The sequence below is a fragment of the Papilio machaon genome, chromosome 27 (assembly GCF_912999745.1).
Source record: "Papilio machaon chromosome 27, ilPapMach1.1, whole genome shotgun sequence".
Lineage (NCBI taxonomy): Eukaryota > Metazoa > Arthropoda > Insecta > Lepidoptera > Papilionidae > Papilio > Papilio machaon.
Window position 1 is genome coordinate 3,698,460 of NC_060012.1, and position 16,903 is coordinate 3,715,362.

Below are 16,903 nucleotides of genomic sequence, written 5' to 3' on the forward strand. Positions count from 1 at the left end.
TAGAGCAAGGGGCTCCGAAATATAACAATTGCGGTTCACTGTATACTCAACAATGCCACAACTAGAATTATTAATCCAAATTTCAATTTAAACAATTTCAGTGAATTTGTACTTTATATGTATTAGTAACATTAGTTAATTCGAGTATAACCAATTTATCTGATCAATCGTGCGACTGATCGCGTGCGACTACAATTTCTGTGATAAATATTTGTACCATTTTTCCTGGCGCGATCATAAAGGTGAATATACACTAGATCATTTCTATGTAATGTAACGTTTTAACGAATGTTATGATACAGGTAAAAACATAGTTTCCAAAGCACGTCTGGGTCGTGAAAGGGTGATACACAACATATCATAGAGCGGCTCGTTGTTTTGTTACAAGTAAATGCTCTAGTCTATACCCACCTTAAAAATAACAGACATTCTCGGCCAAGATAAAAGGGTTATTACACTTAGTGGAATTGAGAGGTGTTTTGAAATGTGTTTTCTGTAATTATATGAAGTATGTATTAGGCCGCGGCACACAAACATCGAGCGAGGCGATGCAACTGGTGGAGCTGAGCGATGTAATCAAAAGTATAGCACAATACAGCGATGTGCAAAACGAGCGGAAGCGGAGTAATACTTTTGTTTACATCGCGCCGCTCCATCGCTAATTATGTACCCACGGCCTTAGAATTATAAAACGTTGGTACTTTTCTTGAAGACATTTATCGCTGTTTTTTATTTAGGGAATAAAAAATAAAACAACGTAATTATTATAAAAATTCAATATTTTAATTAATATTCATTATACACAACAGACATTAAATTTAACCAACATATCGTTATTACTTATAATATTTACAACTTTACGCATTTTAAGTCGTACGACTCCAGCGCCAGTGGAAATAGCACATACGGTCGAAGTCGCGCGACTCGTTAAGTGGAAATTAATATTACTATTTTAGACATATTCATCATTTTTATATTTTTTATAATAAATTCTTAATTTTCTCGACTATCAATTTCAGTCTCTGTTGATTTTGTTGTTTCTACTTTCTCCTTTGGCAAATTGGGTGACATCACTGAAAACATAACAAATATCATCATCATCATCATCATCTCACTATATGTCCCCACCGAGTAGCTCGGAGCCTACCCTAATTTAGAGGTAGCAAATATAAGTAGTAGAAAGCTGTCTTTACAAAGAAATATAACCTAGTTTTCTCTTTATTATATTAAAATGGATTAAAAACACTAATACGCTGTTATATTTTGGTTTATTCTTTAATATGCTTATTTTAACCATAGGAGTTGCCCGCGACTTCCATAACTCAAAATTAAAAAAGTAGCCTATAATGCTCGCGCACATCAGCTATCTTCCAATTAAAGACCCGTCAAAATCGATCCAGCCGTTTCATATAGGTAGACAGACGGACTTAGATTTTATAAATTTGGTTTTTCGTTATCAGCTATTAATTATATAAGATATTTTGATATATATAAGATTTTTTTTCCGATATTACACACAAACACTCCAAATTTATTTTTATAGATAGATGTAAACTTGTAACTTCTTTGAATAAAAAGTACTCATATAAAATATATGGAACTTAACTTTGTGAGTTCCTTTGATATACGAAAGTACACCACACAGAAGACAGGCGTGAAGTGGAAGTAATTCCGCGTTTCGTCTGATGAGTGTGGTGCTGAAGGCCTAATTTTAGTCTTCCTACCCTTCACATTCTATTCTTATTAGAAAAGGATGGGAAGGGGAAGTGGATTTAGCGGAGGCGTGGACGCATAGGAAGGAGAAATATCGTATTTCTGTGCGTCCCCTTCTCCGTTGATTAAAGGTAGGCAACGCATCTGCATTTGCAGATATCCATGGGCAACGATCGCCTCGCTATTTCGGTGAATTCAGGTGGAAAAGTACATAAATACATACCGTTCAATCTTGGTAATGTACTCGTTGTACCAAACTTATTATAATACGCACTATTATTATCTGAATGTATTCTAACTGAAGGTGATTCAGAGTTTATCGTTTGACTTGACATTTGTCTGTTTTCCATATGATATCCATGTACAGATGGATGGATGGATGGATTCCTGTACAGATCACTAAGTACAGGTGGAGGTAAATACTCTTCTGGTGGTCGTAATTTTTCCAGTGGTAACTGAAATAAAGTGTACAGTCAGTCGTATACGTCTCTAACCAGGTCCTCGAGTATTAGTCAGGTGACTAGGCTTCAATGAACCTGGCACATTGCTGTTTGAATTTCACATATTTGAATTTCTTCGAAGATGTTATGTTTTCTATATATCTATATATATAAAAGAAAGTTGTGTTAGTTACACCATTTATAACTCAAGAACGGCTGAATCGATTTGACTGAAAATTGCTGGGCAAGTAGCTTAGAACCAGGAAAAGGACATAGGATAATTTTTACCCCGTTTTCAATTTTTTTTATTCCGCGCGGACGGAGTTGCGGGTAAAAGATAGTAGATAATGTTTTCCTTCATCGTATGTTATGGACAACCTTATTAATTAAATACTAACATTTGTAACATCACGTTCTACTAAAACCCAATTAGTAAGTTGTAACTTGAAGTTTACTTTGTTACATTTAAGTTATACATACGAAGTATCAACTTAATTTGCATATATTTTATTGTTATATAAAAATGTAAATAAATAACTTACCAAATGACTACTATCTAAAGGTAACGTATTTTTATATCTCAACCAATCCTCGTATACATTGTGATGGTGTCTATAAACATTTGTTCCAATGTTTGGCATTGGAGCCAAATTTGGTTGGAAGTTGGGTACTCTATATTTTAATGGATGTTCAAATTGGTAATGGGTCATCGTATGTTGGCCACTAAAACGGGTTGGTACTTCGAATTCTTCTAAGTTGGTAGTAGATATTAAAGGTCTGACAGAACTGTAATCTGTGGCTGATGATTTATTTGAACAACTGTCACTTACTTTGGTATTTAATGGAATTATGTCAGGATTTTTATCTGTAAAAAAATGGTAATAAAGCCCTGAAGTTATTGACAATGTTATTTCATATTTATTAAAAAATAAAAGTACTTAAATAGCTATAATTATTATCTATCATCACAATTCAGAAAATAAAACGAAGCTGATGATAAATCACTCTTTTTTGTATTCGTATACATGTATAATTGTATACTTCTTTGTATTCTTACCCAAACTATCAGCACTTTCAGTTTTCTTTTCACTTGTCAATAAAACATCTGAACTTTCCTCGCGAGGTCTTTTATTTTTCTTGCCATGTTCTAAAACGTGAAACAAAACTTTAGTCTTTGTCATTTCAGAACCTGATTACAGCCAAGCGTTTAATTAATAAAACATAGTAAAATTCCAAAGGAATGTTTAATAGCTAAATATACCATTTAATACTAAAACGAACTAAGACTAAAACTAAGAGACGTCTTTATTGCGGCATTTTTTTAATTAATAATACCAAAAATTTTAAACAAATGACAGGACAGAATTCATAATAGTATCAAAGTTTCAAAACGGATGTTCATAACAACATTACGTAAATAAGTCATACGTATAATAAAACTAAATAACTAAATCTCTCCAATTATTAAAAAAAAATTTAACTCCATGAACAATCCTCTTGCATTAACAAGTTACCAATCTCACCTTCTCTGTGATTACAGTATTTACAATAACAGACAGCTGCGGAGACGGTCGCCATTATTGTTACGATTGCCACCGCTCCCAACACTGTTATTAGTAGAGTCGTTAATTCAACCTTCACTGGAACTTGACCTTTAAATGCATACAACCAGTTATCACACTTTAATAAAATATTTAACGCTGTTTTTTACTAGATTTACTGCCGTAGCACTTACAAGAAATATGAAGAATCATATTAATTTATGTTTAACATCATCTAAGTAAAATTATAAATGGGAATGTTTAGATAGATAGATGGATGTTTGTTTCAAGGTATCTTCGGAACGACTCAACGGATTTTGATGAAATTTGGCACAGATGTAGAACAATGCTTTATAAGTTTTTTTTTAATTCGGTACAGGCGGAGTCACGGGCAAAAGCTAATATGTTAATAAAATAACAATTTTAGTAACTCGCTGACAGACCTTTCTATTGGTGTAAGCAATTACATCGCATTGTAAACAATAGAATTTCAATATTAATTGTTCAGTACAGATGCACTGGTTTTATGTAGGTAGGTCGACTCATTTTTATTCTCCCGCACAAGCGGGTAGTTAGAAAGCCCTCTCCGCTACGGACGGGCGCAAGGACTGCGGAAGTTTGTGCGGGGAAGGAGTGAGTCGACAGAGTTCATCGTGTTAACATTGGAAGTGGACGGGAGTTAGTAAAAGATCACATCGGACGTGTCTATTATTTAGAGTACAGGGTAGCTAAGTTAAACATTAAATAAAAATAACAAACCTGTTCTCCGTTCCGGGTACTGTAATAAATTACACGTCAATGTAAACACATCACTTGAACCTTTGGCATTGTATGAGCGTATAGCAAGTGATACTTCAGTAGAACTCAAACCTGGTACTTCGAAACTTGATTCCTCATTACTAATATTACGTAGAAGTACACCCGTTGCTTTATCGAACACCTAAAATAATGCTCGTTATAAAAAACATAATCGCAACGTAAAACATCGCTTGGTATCGTTAAACTCAACGCAGGGATTTTTGATGGTTTCAACAACTTATAATTTAAAAAGTATTGCTCATTAATTTTCGACGTTAAATAGAATGTACCCGATGCTATATGGAGTGTATATATGGGAAACAGGATAAACCAAAGTCAAGCAATTTCAACGTTGTAAGGAGTTCAACGTTACATCAAGTAACTTTAAGTAATACACTGTAACTTAGATACATACAAAATGTAATTCTTTTATGTGTTAATTATACTAACTACAGTACTCAGAGTGAGTTATTAATTACTTTAAAAAATCTCTTAGCCTCGATTTCTCGTATTAAACTACACTATGGGACGTTAGAGACTATTGCAGTTGGCATATTAAAGTGATCTAATATACCGTAATTTTACAATCAAACTAGATTTATAACAATTAATAACACGATTTAAACGAATAGTAAACAAATTCGCAGATAAATTTCTAGACCTATTGTAAGATATCAAAGTTCACAAACGATAGGTAACTTACCTCCAAAACAAAAGTCTGTCGTAATCCGCCATCATGTCCGGGTGCGCAGTTTATTATTAGAGAGTCATAAGTAATATTTTTAACATCGCAATGCCTCACTGTACTCGGTCTCTCTAAAAACAATCAATATAATTTAGAACGGAAAACATTTGTCATATCTAAAACGTTTCGAAAGAAATCAGATTTTTTTTAAAGTATCCTAACGGATGTTATTGATCCATCAGATGCTCAGATGTAGGTCAAATGCCCCTTTTCGTAGAAATACGAAATGCATTCGATCAAATATTTTGTACCGTTTATTTCTAAGTCCTATTTCTCTGTAAAAAAGATAAAAAACATATCTCTGTATAAATATGTAGGATGCGTAATTTTAGTCTTATTTCCCTTCCCACCCTTTTCTTATTAGGAAAGGATGGGATAGAGTAGTGGATTTGGTGGAAGAGGGGACGCATAGGAAGGGGAAATACACCAATTCTTTGCGTCCCCTTGTGCGTTGATTAAAGGTACGGAACCCATCTGCATTTGCGGATGTCTATGGGGAACGGTCGCCTCGCTATTTTGTCGAAACCGTTGCCGAAATTCATATACAAAAGTCAAATGTCGTTTTGTGAGACGAAAAAAAAATATCATCATCCTTGTCATTATCTTAGACAAAACAAAGATGACAATATGTTTTTTTAAACGGGGATTTTGAATTTGAACAATTATCGTCAGTAAGTGAATTGTAATATATCATACGCGACTGATAGCAAAATAACATATTCACGGATAATATTTTTGGAACGAAAATCCTTATCGCGCGTTGTGAAAGGGGGCTAGACGGAAAAAATTCTTACGAAAAGTTGTTACGACACTTTTTGCTATAGTAAAGTATGTTAATGACGAATGAGCGCTACTTCACCATGGCAACGACGTGACAATATATAACGAAAATTCATAGAAATAAAATGTACTTCTTGTGAAGACTTAAGTTTTTTATTCATAGAATAAATATTGGTTCCTTCACTAATTAATAGAAAGGAACTTCGTTCCATCCGGGTGTCCCAACACACCTCTCAAGTTTTTTATATATGTATGTCAATTATAATATATACTAAAGTACTTCACCGATTTTGTAGTAAAGTGTTATTCAATTCTTCTTCCACTGTGAAGTGTTACTCATTCTTTTTTTAAATAATTTGCTACACTTGTAAATCTTCTCTATTTTTTTTTGGAATAAATGACATCACATATACCTTTTTATTGATTATTTCTAATTAAAAAAAAAAACAGTCGACTCTAGAATGACTGTAGTTTGAACACTACCTGCAGGTAAGATGTGATAAACGCACGGTGTTGTCTGTGATCCAACTGTATTAGATGCGAGGCACTGCAACCAACCGTAGTCCGACGATGAATTTATTGTATACGAAAATGTACCTATTAAAAAAGAAAAATAATTAATTAAAAAATGACGGAAAAGTATCTAATTACCATTTTATTGATGAAGTTCGACTTTACCTAGCTATAGGTAATATAGAAGACTGGAACGATGTCTAAATTATTTTTATCATGAAGAAATAGCTATCTCTAGCCTAGCTCGTATCCCACATGGTAGTGGGGTGGGCTTTCCTATTTTCCTATTTCTTTCAAAAACGAGCTCAATAAAATCAAAGAAGTATTCAAATTAAAAGAAAATTGTTATAGAAAGTTTTTATAGACATGAAAAAAGATATTTTAAAAACAATACCCACAAATAAATTTATTCGTAAGTTATCCTTCAAAAGAAAAGAGAATATCTATCAAGTTGTGTGAGGCATTGACTTTTTACTTACTACATGTATTGAGGTCACTGCAGTAAGTTACATAACTGTTGAATTCAGTACAACTGCTAAATGTAATAGTTTTCATCGAAGAAACTTAAAACGGTCACGTGACTATTCATAAAAAATTACATAATTAAAAAAAATCTAATTTAATTTATCTTTTTGATACTGCAGTCAAATTATTTATTTAGTTTTGTGGGATATTGTATTAATTCTAAGATTACCAATGTATCCCTTTCATTATCTTTGACACAACAGAAACTAAAATATGTATTAAAAGGATTGTCACTGCAGTAGAAAAGTACCGTATTACTTATCACATATATGTTGCTATGATCAGATATTGCCTTATTTCACCCAAATGGGTAGGAAATAAACGTCTCCGACTGTACAAAAATATATCATTCACTTCATTAAAACAGAGATAACAGATTCTATGCAGTGGAAATTTACATTGAAATAAGTTTCAATACACAATCATATACTCACCTACTTTCTGTACGTGTGATGAAGTTTTCAATTCTCGTCGACTGTGTGTAGTACTGTTGAACCACCATTGATATATTACCGATACCTATTTAGAAACATAGTAATTAAAATTAAAATACAAAACCTTTTAAAAAATAAGTTTTTAATATGTTCTTGTTAATTAAAGAACTAATAATTGAAAAAAAAAAGATCGTGAAGACAATTCAAACGTGCCCAGAATCGATGAGGTTGTGGTACAAATCTTGTCGTTAACGTTAAGATGGCGATTATCACAATTATTCGTACTAGGTCCATTGATTTTATTTTATCACACCGAAAATTCAGATTAAGTAATTATTTCTTTAAAGATGCGTTCCTCACATGTTTTCGATTTCATAGCTATGACGTCACAATATGGCGTAAACATAATAGAACGCGAAACGCACTATAAAATAGAAAAAACTAAATTCCGAATAAAATTACTTTACATCTATATCTATATATATAAAAGAAAGTTGTGTTAGTTACACCATTTATAACTCAAGAACGGCTGAATCGATTTGACTGAAAATTGGTGGGCAGGTAGCTTAGAACCAGGAAAAGGACATAGGATAAGTTTTACCCCGTTTTCTTTTTTTTTTTATTCCGCGCGGACGGAGTCGCGGGTAAAAGCTAGTCTATATATATAAGAAAGTCGTGTTAGTTACACTATTTATAACTCATGATCGGTCGAACTGATTAGCTGAAAATTGATGGGGAGGTAGCTTAGAACTAGGAGACGGACATAGGAACTTTTTTTTATCTTGTGTGCATTTTTTTATTCCGCGCGGACGGAGTCGCGGGTAAAAGCTAGTTTAATATAAAAAATCAGTGGTTTAATAAATTAAAGAATCATATTGTAACAGATTGTAAACAAAAACATAGAAATCGTTTCCCTTTGCCAATCCATCACTACGTGAGGTTAGATAGATTCGTCTCTATCCTTACTCGATCTTCCTTATTCCGTACCCGCACTCTATCAATATTATTATATCATTTTCCCATTACTCCTCTTAACTTCATCTCTATTTACATGCTAACATAATTTTTGTCACTTTTCCTTCACCATATGTTAAATGATGCTTCTAAAAAATAATTTATTGGTTTACCGTTGGGCCGATTATTCAAATCAATGGGATCTTTTGTCCTATCAGGCTGATCGAGTTCATAGAATCATGACGCAATGGGAAAATAATTCCCGTTGGGCCATTCGGCGTACCGATCAGCCCGATGGAATTTTATTTGTCACTAAATTATTTATATACTTTTTGTTTAATATCATGGAATGAAAACGTTTCCTTTCTTTTTAAAATGGATACGTAATTACTATTTCTTTGTTTCGTGCCAACATTCTACGGCGTAATATTATTTTAAGTCGAATCTGTTTTGCAATAATAGCTCCCGTTGTCTGCCTTATAATAATAACGTATAGTAATTTGCCTTGAAAGAATTATGCATGAATTTAAATTTGTCATTTTTAGCATAAAATGAAACATTGCAAGAAAATATGGGTTATATAAATAAATGGTGTCCCTAGTGTCCTGTGGCTCATAATGGCAGGGCCCCAGATATTATTTTATTTATATATCTGGGGCCCTGCCTATCATTGTGTTATATTGTGAAATTTAATATGTACATAAAGAAAATAGATTTAAAAACGATCGGCTGCAGGCTCTTGGGCCGATTGATGGGTAGACCGATCGGTCCAACGGGAATCAACCATTTAAAAATACTTAAACCAAATCTTATCCTTTCTTTAGTTACTACACTTCTCGTAAGGATCATATGTCATCAAAATATTTATAAAATTACAAGCAATAATGTACTCTCTTACTTTAGGATTAGAGTCGACATCGCACTGTATCTCGAGCACCTCCCCCCGCGCCGCTCGTATATTGATCGTTTGGTCTGATTTGCAGCTCGGCGCGTCTGGTGAAAATATTTCTATCAATAACAAACTGTCATTAAAACACAGAGAAACTGGCAAGAGATTGATTGACGACATTAAATCGTCAAGAAAAAACATTATTCCTTCATTACAATAGACTAAAAATTTAAGTGAAAACTCAATACGTGAAAACTTGATTTACATTTAAACTGAAATTTATTGTTATATATCTTTTGTCAAATAGTAGGCAAGAGATAAGAATATATTTTGACAGCTAAAGCCCTCTTACACTTAACATCCAACAACAAGGGTGTACTCATTCCATCCCCAAGTGCGTTAGTGGCCGCGCAAACGTAAGCCCCGGCCGCCTGCCTCGAGACACGCTGCAGCACTAAGCTTTGGTTAGCCAGCAGCACACCTGGTCCAGCCTTCACTGTTAAACCCTAATAGAAAACAATAAGTTATATAAACAAATTGATACAATAAAGGTTGAGAGCAGGATAGAACGAAGGGGAAACTTCTTTTGTTGAAGGTCTAAACACTCTTTAGGTCCTTCCATCTAGTCCATCCTAGCAGTACTTTATTTAATCAAAAAAATAAAGGAGTCCGACTGGCTATTTTTGATACTGCGGAGATGAGTATGAATCGATCTTAATATTTAAAATAAAGTTTAGACCATAGATTACAAACCATAGATTATCATAGACCATAATAACGAACATAAAAAACTGCGAAAAATATTACACTATACCAATTTTTATAAAAAAAAAGTCGTTACAAGCAACAAATATTGGCAAACAAAAATATGAACTTTTTTGTCATACGATTTTTTATTTATAGACTATTTTACTTCACGTTACTATTCATAGAGGATGAACAAATTAGAAAATAACGAAGCGGGTAAATTCTTAAGAACTTAGTACTTACGTTATGAGTGAAATGTACGTTACTATACCACGGATTAGCTCGAACTCTACAGTCCAAATAAATATCCGATCCTTCGATTACTTTGTTCGCATCTATATTTGCTCCAAACTTCAGAGTAACAACTGGTAAATCTGTAACCAAAGATATATTATAACATCGATAGATAGAAGTAATTAATTTCTATTTTCAAGTAGTGAATTTACAACCCCGGCAACCAGTGTGTAAAGACTTCCATACCCCTCTTTATTTTTAACAAAACTGCTATTAATAAAATGTATTTTTCAGCAGAAGCTTAAAAATATAATACTCGTTTAATTTCTTAACACGAATAATAATAGAATATTCAAATTAAAACGATTTGAAATAGTTGCCTAATATAAAACGGACTAAAACACTCACGTATATTTGTCCCACTCACCCTGATGAAAGGTCCCCGATGGGCTTGAAACTAGTCGGTGCCGCCATCGGACATATGGACGTGAGTGTTTTAGCCGATTTTACCTACTATTAGTTAGTGATAATGTCTCACGAAAGTTTGAATAATTCATTTAAAAAAAATAGTTGTTGGTTAACTTACTAATATTATAAATGCCTATTTTTGGATGTATGGATGAATGTTTTTAAGGTATCTCCAGAAGGGCTTAACGGATCAACATAAGCTAGTTTTTAAATAAATATACATAAAACCAGCCCTTACCAAATTAATTTTAGATGAATTTTCATTAATACATTTTCTAAAATGAATATCTATTCTAGCGTATTAAATAACCGATTAAAATTCAGATCCCAGAAGACCAACTAACCTTAATATCTGTAAAATTGGCAATTCAGCTTATCTTGACTAAGAACAGACGATCTAATAACGAACATTATGCTCGACTTCGCTAAATTAATGTTAAATTAGTGTTCAAATATTTGGTTATATTTTGATCCAATTGAAGTTTATTTTTTGTGTGGCAGAAAGTTTTCAATAACAGCGAAATTGTACAACCTTATACTCATATATATAAAATTCTCGTGTCACAATGTTAGTTACCATACTCTTCCGAAACTACTTGACATTTCATTTTTATGAAATTTTATATATAGTAAGTCTGAGAATCGGCTACTATATACTTTTTTCATACCTCTATATTTTTACATATATATTTTACACTAAAACGTCCCTAGAAATAATTTATATGGCAAAATAATGTTTGCCCGATCAGCTAATAAATAAAATTATTAGACATCATGTACAGTCAGGGCCTTTCGCGGTGTTCCACTTACAGTGATAGTAAAATTGACAAGAAACGTGTTAAGTGACATATTTTACGGAGAGATGATCACATAAATATAAAAGTAACAAGATTGAATGTATGGCTATTAAAGTAGAGGACCAAAGAAAGTATGGATGGTTTGTGTGAAAGAGGATATGCGTAAGAAGGGAATTAATTTAGTTATGACGGCTGATAGAGATGTATGGAAGAGAAAATAAAAGGACAGGACAATGGTTAATTACTTACAGATTATTATTAATAATATAAAAGAAGCGAACGCAATATAAAGGTAACAAGCTTTAACTTATCGACTGTCTTTGAGATATTAATAATCGCTGAGCCGATACAAATTAATTAGTGCTAGTCTAATCCTATACAATTTTCCTAATACCTTTTGTCTAATGAATTAATAGAGACAGTTTGCTAATAAGCTGAAGATTTACTTTTCTAGAAAACAGAATGAAAATCAATTAAAAGTTATTCCTTCGTTGGTAGGTACGTTAACTAACTTCGTATAGTAATAAAAATATATTAGGAGCTTTTAAATAATAAAAGCTCCTGTTTATAACTTTACTAAATAATAGAATATATTTGGATGTTTATTTTAGCGAAAACTATTATAAAGTTTTAAATATTCAACGGTTTCATTAAAAAATAAAAATGATGGTGAAAGCTTCAAAATCACATATGTCTTATAATAATAATAATAAAACTTTATTGCAGACACATGATCCATACAAAATCAACTTAGAAATTAAATTAAATAAATAAAATTACAACAAATGCAGACGTGTCCACATAGCTAATACGGAACAGTCCAAACCCACTCTATCAACAATGAGTTGCAAGTAGCTGTTGGCGCTGCCCCGCACCCGCTGCTGGGATGCTGCTCTCTTTCTTATTATCTTATATATACCATTGTTGTATTGGACCCGCAAGGCATTGTAAGCCCTGTGCGTACATTCGACCCATAGGCTGCATGTGTAAGAGGACTGACAATAAGCTTTAAAAAGTGTTATTTTTTCTTATGACACCGGCAAATTGTGTACTCCGTCCGTTCGTGATTTGCATATAGTGTAAATTATTTATAAATAACGTATTATATTCCAGTCATTTGTAAAGTTTTCCATTGATAGCACTGTCATGTTTATTGGATGCAGCAAAAAATTCAGCCAATCAAATGTCTTTACAAAATGCGTCATCAAAATAACACTAGTGCACTCTTCTACTGAACTACCTCACAGTTTTTTCCTAGTGTGACTTAACATTAGTGAAAAAGGATATTAATAACTCGTAATATATATAATATTACGAGCTCGCAATAATAGCTAGACTGTACCTAATCTATATCTATATATATATAAAAGAAAGTCGTGTTAGTTACACTATTTATAACTCAAGAACGGCTGAACCGATTTGGCTGAAAATTCATGGGTATGTAGATGAGAACCAGGATACGGACATAGGATACTTTTTACCCCGTTTCCTTTTTTTTTAATTTGCGCGGGAACGGAGTCGCGGACAAAAGCTAGTATTATTATAAATGTTTGAATGCTAATATTTTATTTACAAATAGGCCGCACTCGACGATTCTGTAACACCTTAACAACTGTACCCTATTTTATGGCAAATAAATGAATTTTGAATTTTGTAACTTACGTTGTATCTCCAACTTCCAGCCATCCTCACGTGTGGTATGCGACACTGCAGGCTGAGTCGCTCTGCAAGACAATACTCTGCCCGCATCTTCGATAGCCGGGATAAAGGTAAGTACGCTTACAGTAATGTTACCATCCATTGATGTCTAAAAATGAAGTAGGAAAATAAAACAACGAACATTTAAACTTCTAGTTTTAGTAAGAGACAGAACTAACAATATTACGTGCCGGAAGCCTACTCTTAGTCCACGTCTCATTCCCAAACTTTTCTTATAAGGAAATGATGGGAAGGGGAACTGAAATTGACGGTGGTAGGGGTACATAGAAAGGAAAAATATCCTCTTTCAGTAAGTCTCCTTCTCCGTTGATTACAGATGTCAATGGGCATCGGTCGCTTTGCTATTTCGGCGAACTCAAGTGACCGCTTGCTCTTTGGCCATCTTATAATATAATTCATTAATTTTGCAAATATACTAGTATGTTTATCAATATATGTTAACTGTATGTTAGACTTCAATATGAATATAAGGTTTAAAAAATATACTAGGAGATGAGGAAAATATCTAATATATAAAATTCTCGTGTCACAGTTTTCGTCACCGTACTCCTCCGAAACGGCTTGACCGATTCTCATGAAATTTTGTGAGCATATTCAGTAGGTCTGAGAATCGGCCAACATCTATTTTTCATTTTTTTTTTAACCGCGCGGACGGAGTCGCGGGCGACAGCTAGTAAACTATATTTTCCTTGGGTTAATTTGCAATTTGAACATCTAAATATGAACGAAGTAATAAAATTTAGGTTATACATAATATATCGCGTTATTTTATGGTTAAAATCAGTAAAAGACGGACTTAAATGGCTTTATTTGAGTAAGAAAATGTTGTATTTAAATTTTAAAAATGTAAATTGGATAAAATATTTTGAATTGAAAAATAAAACAAGCTTCATTACTTGAAATCACTTTGACCCACTCGAATACGACAATCTCTTGTATTTTACGTGTCGTTCCAAATACCTAGATTTTGGCCTAACGCCAAATCTAGTTACAGTAAATAAAAATTATTTATGTAACCATTGGAATTATTACATTTATTTTCATTTTATATACTTATTAAATATAGATCCTAAAATATATATCATACAGTTAATAAATGCACAAAAAAAAATTTTTTTTAAAGTGGGTGCGAAAAATTCACACTTATTTTTGTAACACTAGTTTAATTTATTCTTTTCTTTAAACATCAAACCATAAAAGCATAATGTCTCATTTTAGCAAAAAAAACACTTTTTAACCAATTTTACCTTCGTAAAGTGTTGTTAAAAAGAGTTTTTTTTGTGAAGACAACGCATTCAAATTCAATACACGCTATCTTATAATTTTTTTATTAAATGAAAGCAATAATAATACTCACAGTATCTCTAACTGTGTTTAACTTAGTGCCTCCCTTCCACCAAGTTATTACCGGTTTGGGTCTAGCCCCAACCACTTGGCAGGACAACTCTGAAGTTTGACCAGCAACCAAGGGTCGCTTCCCTCCTTGTATGCGCACAGAGAGTGGAGGTACTGTTGAGAAAAGAACTATTGAATTAATAAAGAAATAGGATACGACCCTTTTTTCCCTTAGGATCCATTTCCACTAAGAAATTATACCCACGACTCAATACAAAATTGGCCAGAGTCGTGTGATCAGCCCTTAAGTGGAAATTGAATGTAGTGACTATCCAAGCACTGGCAAAGTCCGTTAGGCCTTCCGCAATACCTTCTAGACTAGAGTATGACAGTTGCAGAAGCGAAATTTATTTTATCTATCTACTTTTGACGAAGATATTTCTACACAAAACAATACTTACAATTCATGTCGATGGATAGTCTGTGAGATAAAGGCGGTATCGAGGGATCCGTCACTGCCTGTAACAAGGTTACGATTTTACTTCATACTCTAATATTAGCTGAAAAGGCGGCCGGCTGTAAAAACTTAAGCCAAAACTTTAAGGTTTATAAAACCTTGTGTGCCGATCACACGTGAGTGGGAAAAGGCCAGGGACATGATGATACTAATATTAGATGAAGCTATATACGAGTATGTACAACGCCAAGTAAAGTAAAATAAAGTTAATTTCACAATAAAACGATCTGAAGTCAAAGAAATTACATTGCAACTTATTTTGTGTAAAAAAGTGTACATTTCAAAAGGTCTACGCTCAAAAATGTTTTTCTTTTGAAGTACAGTCGGCAGCACATCAGTAGAAAAATTTGAACTAGAAGTATTTTGTGATGGAGGTAGCTAGAGAACAACTGTGTGTAAGTACCTTATTTCATGTGATTATTTTGTACGGCAGTTGGCAATAAACATCTTGGACTGGACACTCGTGTTTCATTGTAAACATTACACATTTAAAAGTAGAACGCATAATACGAGCGAGAGTACTCGTATAAGTTAGGCGCTTTTCTTTCTAAACTGTCGTACTAATTTGCAATGTCTTGCGAGGTGTACAAGGTGGCAAATGACCAGAAAACAGCCAAGCAACAAGTTTAGAGCTGGCAACTGCATTGCCTACCTTTAATGGATAGGAGAAGAAACAAACAGAAAGAGGATATTTCTCCTCTCTATGCCTCCCACAACCATATTTACTTGCCCTTTTAATTCTTTTGTTAAAATAAATTGTTTGGTAACGTAACATTAATAAAATATTTCTGCCTAATAAGCAACACATCTGTAAATGCGCATGTCTATAGGCAGTGGTCACTTCGCTACTTGGGCGAATTAAGATGGCCACTTGCTCGTTTGCCACCTTATACATCATCATCATCATCATCAGCTCACTATACGTCCCCACCAAGGGGCTCGGAGCCTACCCTAAGTTAGGGGTGACTAGGCCATTAGAGCGTCGGTGGCTCAGGGGTTAAGCACTTGACTTGCAACCTGCAGGTCCTGGGTTCGAATCCCGCCATTACCAATGTGTTTTTCGATTTTCGATTTACATATGTACATTTGTCCGACGTTCTTACAATGAAGGAAAACATCGTGATGCAACCTCCACATATCTGAGATGAAATTCAATGATATGTGTGAAGTCAACCAACCCGCACTTGGCCAGCGTGGTTGACTATGGCCTAGTCACCTTGTACATATAAAAAGATATAAAAAACGATTATAAAAAATAATGATTACCTGACATGTAATCTCCGTACCGAAGTCAGGTCTATGCAAACTGAAGGAGACTGACGCTCTGGATTCAGAATTAGCCAAAAGAGCGTGCGATTTCCACCACGATACCCTCGCTATTGGACGACCTATTGATACAAGTTTATTAGGCAACACTAATTAAAGTCAGTTTCCACTATTAAAATACAGAGTAACACAAACCGTTGTTTCATCAAAGAAAATTAAAGGAATAAAATATGTTTTTGCATTTTTGCTAATGAAATCCCTCCGTTATGCAATAATTTTTTTTAGTCTAGTTTTTTACATCAAATGTAATGAATAATAAACTCAAGTCCATTTTAAATTAAAGTACATCTAAAGGTTAAATAACAACTGTGAATTAATTAAAATTAAATAACTGAATCATTTCAAATTTCTTATGAATCTATGAAGATTATTTTCGAAGTTCCAAGATTCGTGAATACAACATTTTGCAATACAAATTCAACTATGTA

The 16,903-nt window shown here is 33.4% G+C and overlaps 1 protein-coding gene across 1 annotated transcript in view; it reads right to left on the bottom strand.

Annotated features, from left to right (window-relative positions):
- Window positions 1-993: 993 nt before the first annotated feature.
- The window catches only part of LOC106712202 (hemicentin-2), a 47,973-nt gene continuing 32,063 nt past the window's right edge, over window positions 994-16,903 (bottom strand). The window contains exons 7-22 of the mRNA XM_045684691.1: window positions 16,416-16,537; window positions 15,094-15,151; window positions 14,655-14,806; window positions 13,241-13,385; window positions 10,323-10,453; window positions 9,685-9,838; window positions 9,342-9,436; window positions 7,490-7,574; window positions 6,501-6,614; window positions 5,196-5,308; window positions 4,454-4,634; window positions 3,677-3,805; window positions 3,211-3,300; window positions 2,696-3,018; window positions 1,937-2,168; window positions 994-1,073 (exon numbers count right to left, since the gene is read on the bottom strand). Of these exons, the coding sequence (XP_045540647.1) occupies window positions 994-1,073; window positions 1,937-2,168; window positions 2,696-3,018; window positions 3,211-3,300; window positions 3,677-3,805; window positions 4,454-4,634; window positions 5,196-5,308; window positions 6,501-6,614; window positions 7,490-7,574; window positions 9,342-9,436; window positions 9,685-9,838; window positions 10,323-10,453; window positions 13,241-13,385; window positions 14,655-14,806; window positions 15,094-15,151; window positions 16,416-16,537 (2,204 nt within the window). The remainder of the gene's footprint in view (window positions 1,074-1,936; window positions 2,169-2,695; window positions 3,019-3,210; window positions 3,301-3,676; window positions 3,806-4,453; window positions 4,635-5,195; window positions 5,309-6,500; window positions 6,615-7,489; window positions 7,575-9,341; window positions 9,437-9,684; window positions 9,839-10,322; window positions 10,454-13,240; window positions 13,386-14,654; window positions 14,807-15,093; window positions 15,152-16,415; window positions 16,538-16,903) is intronic.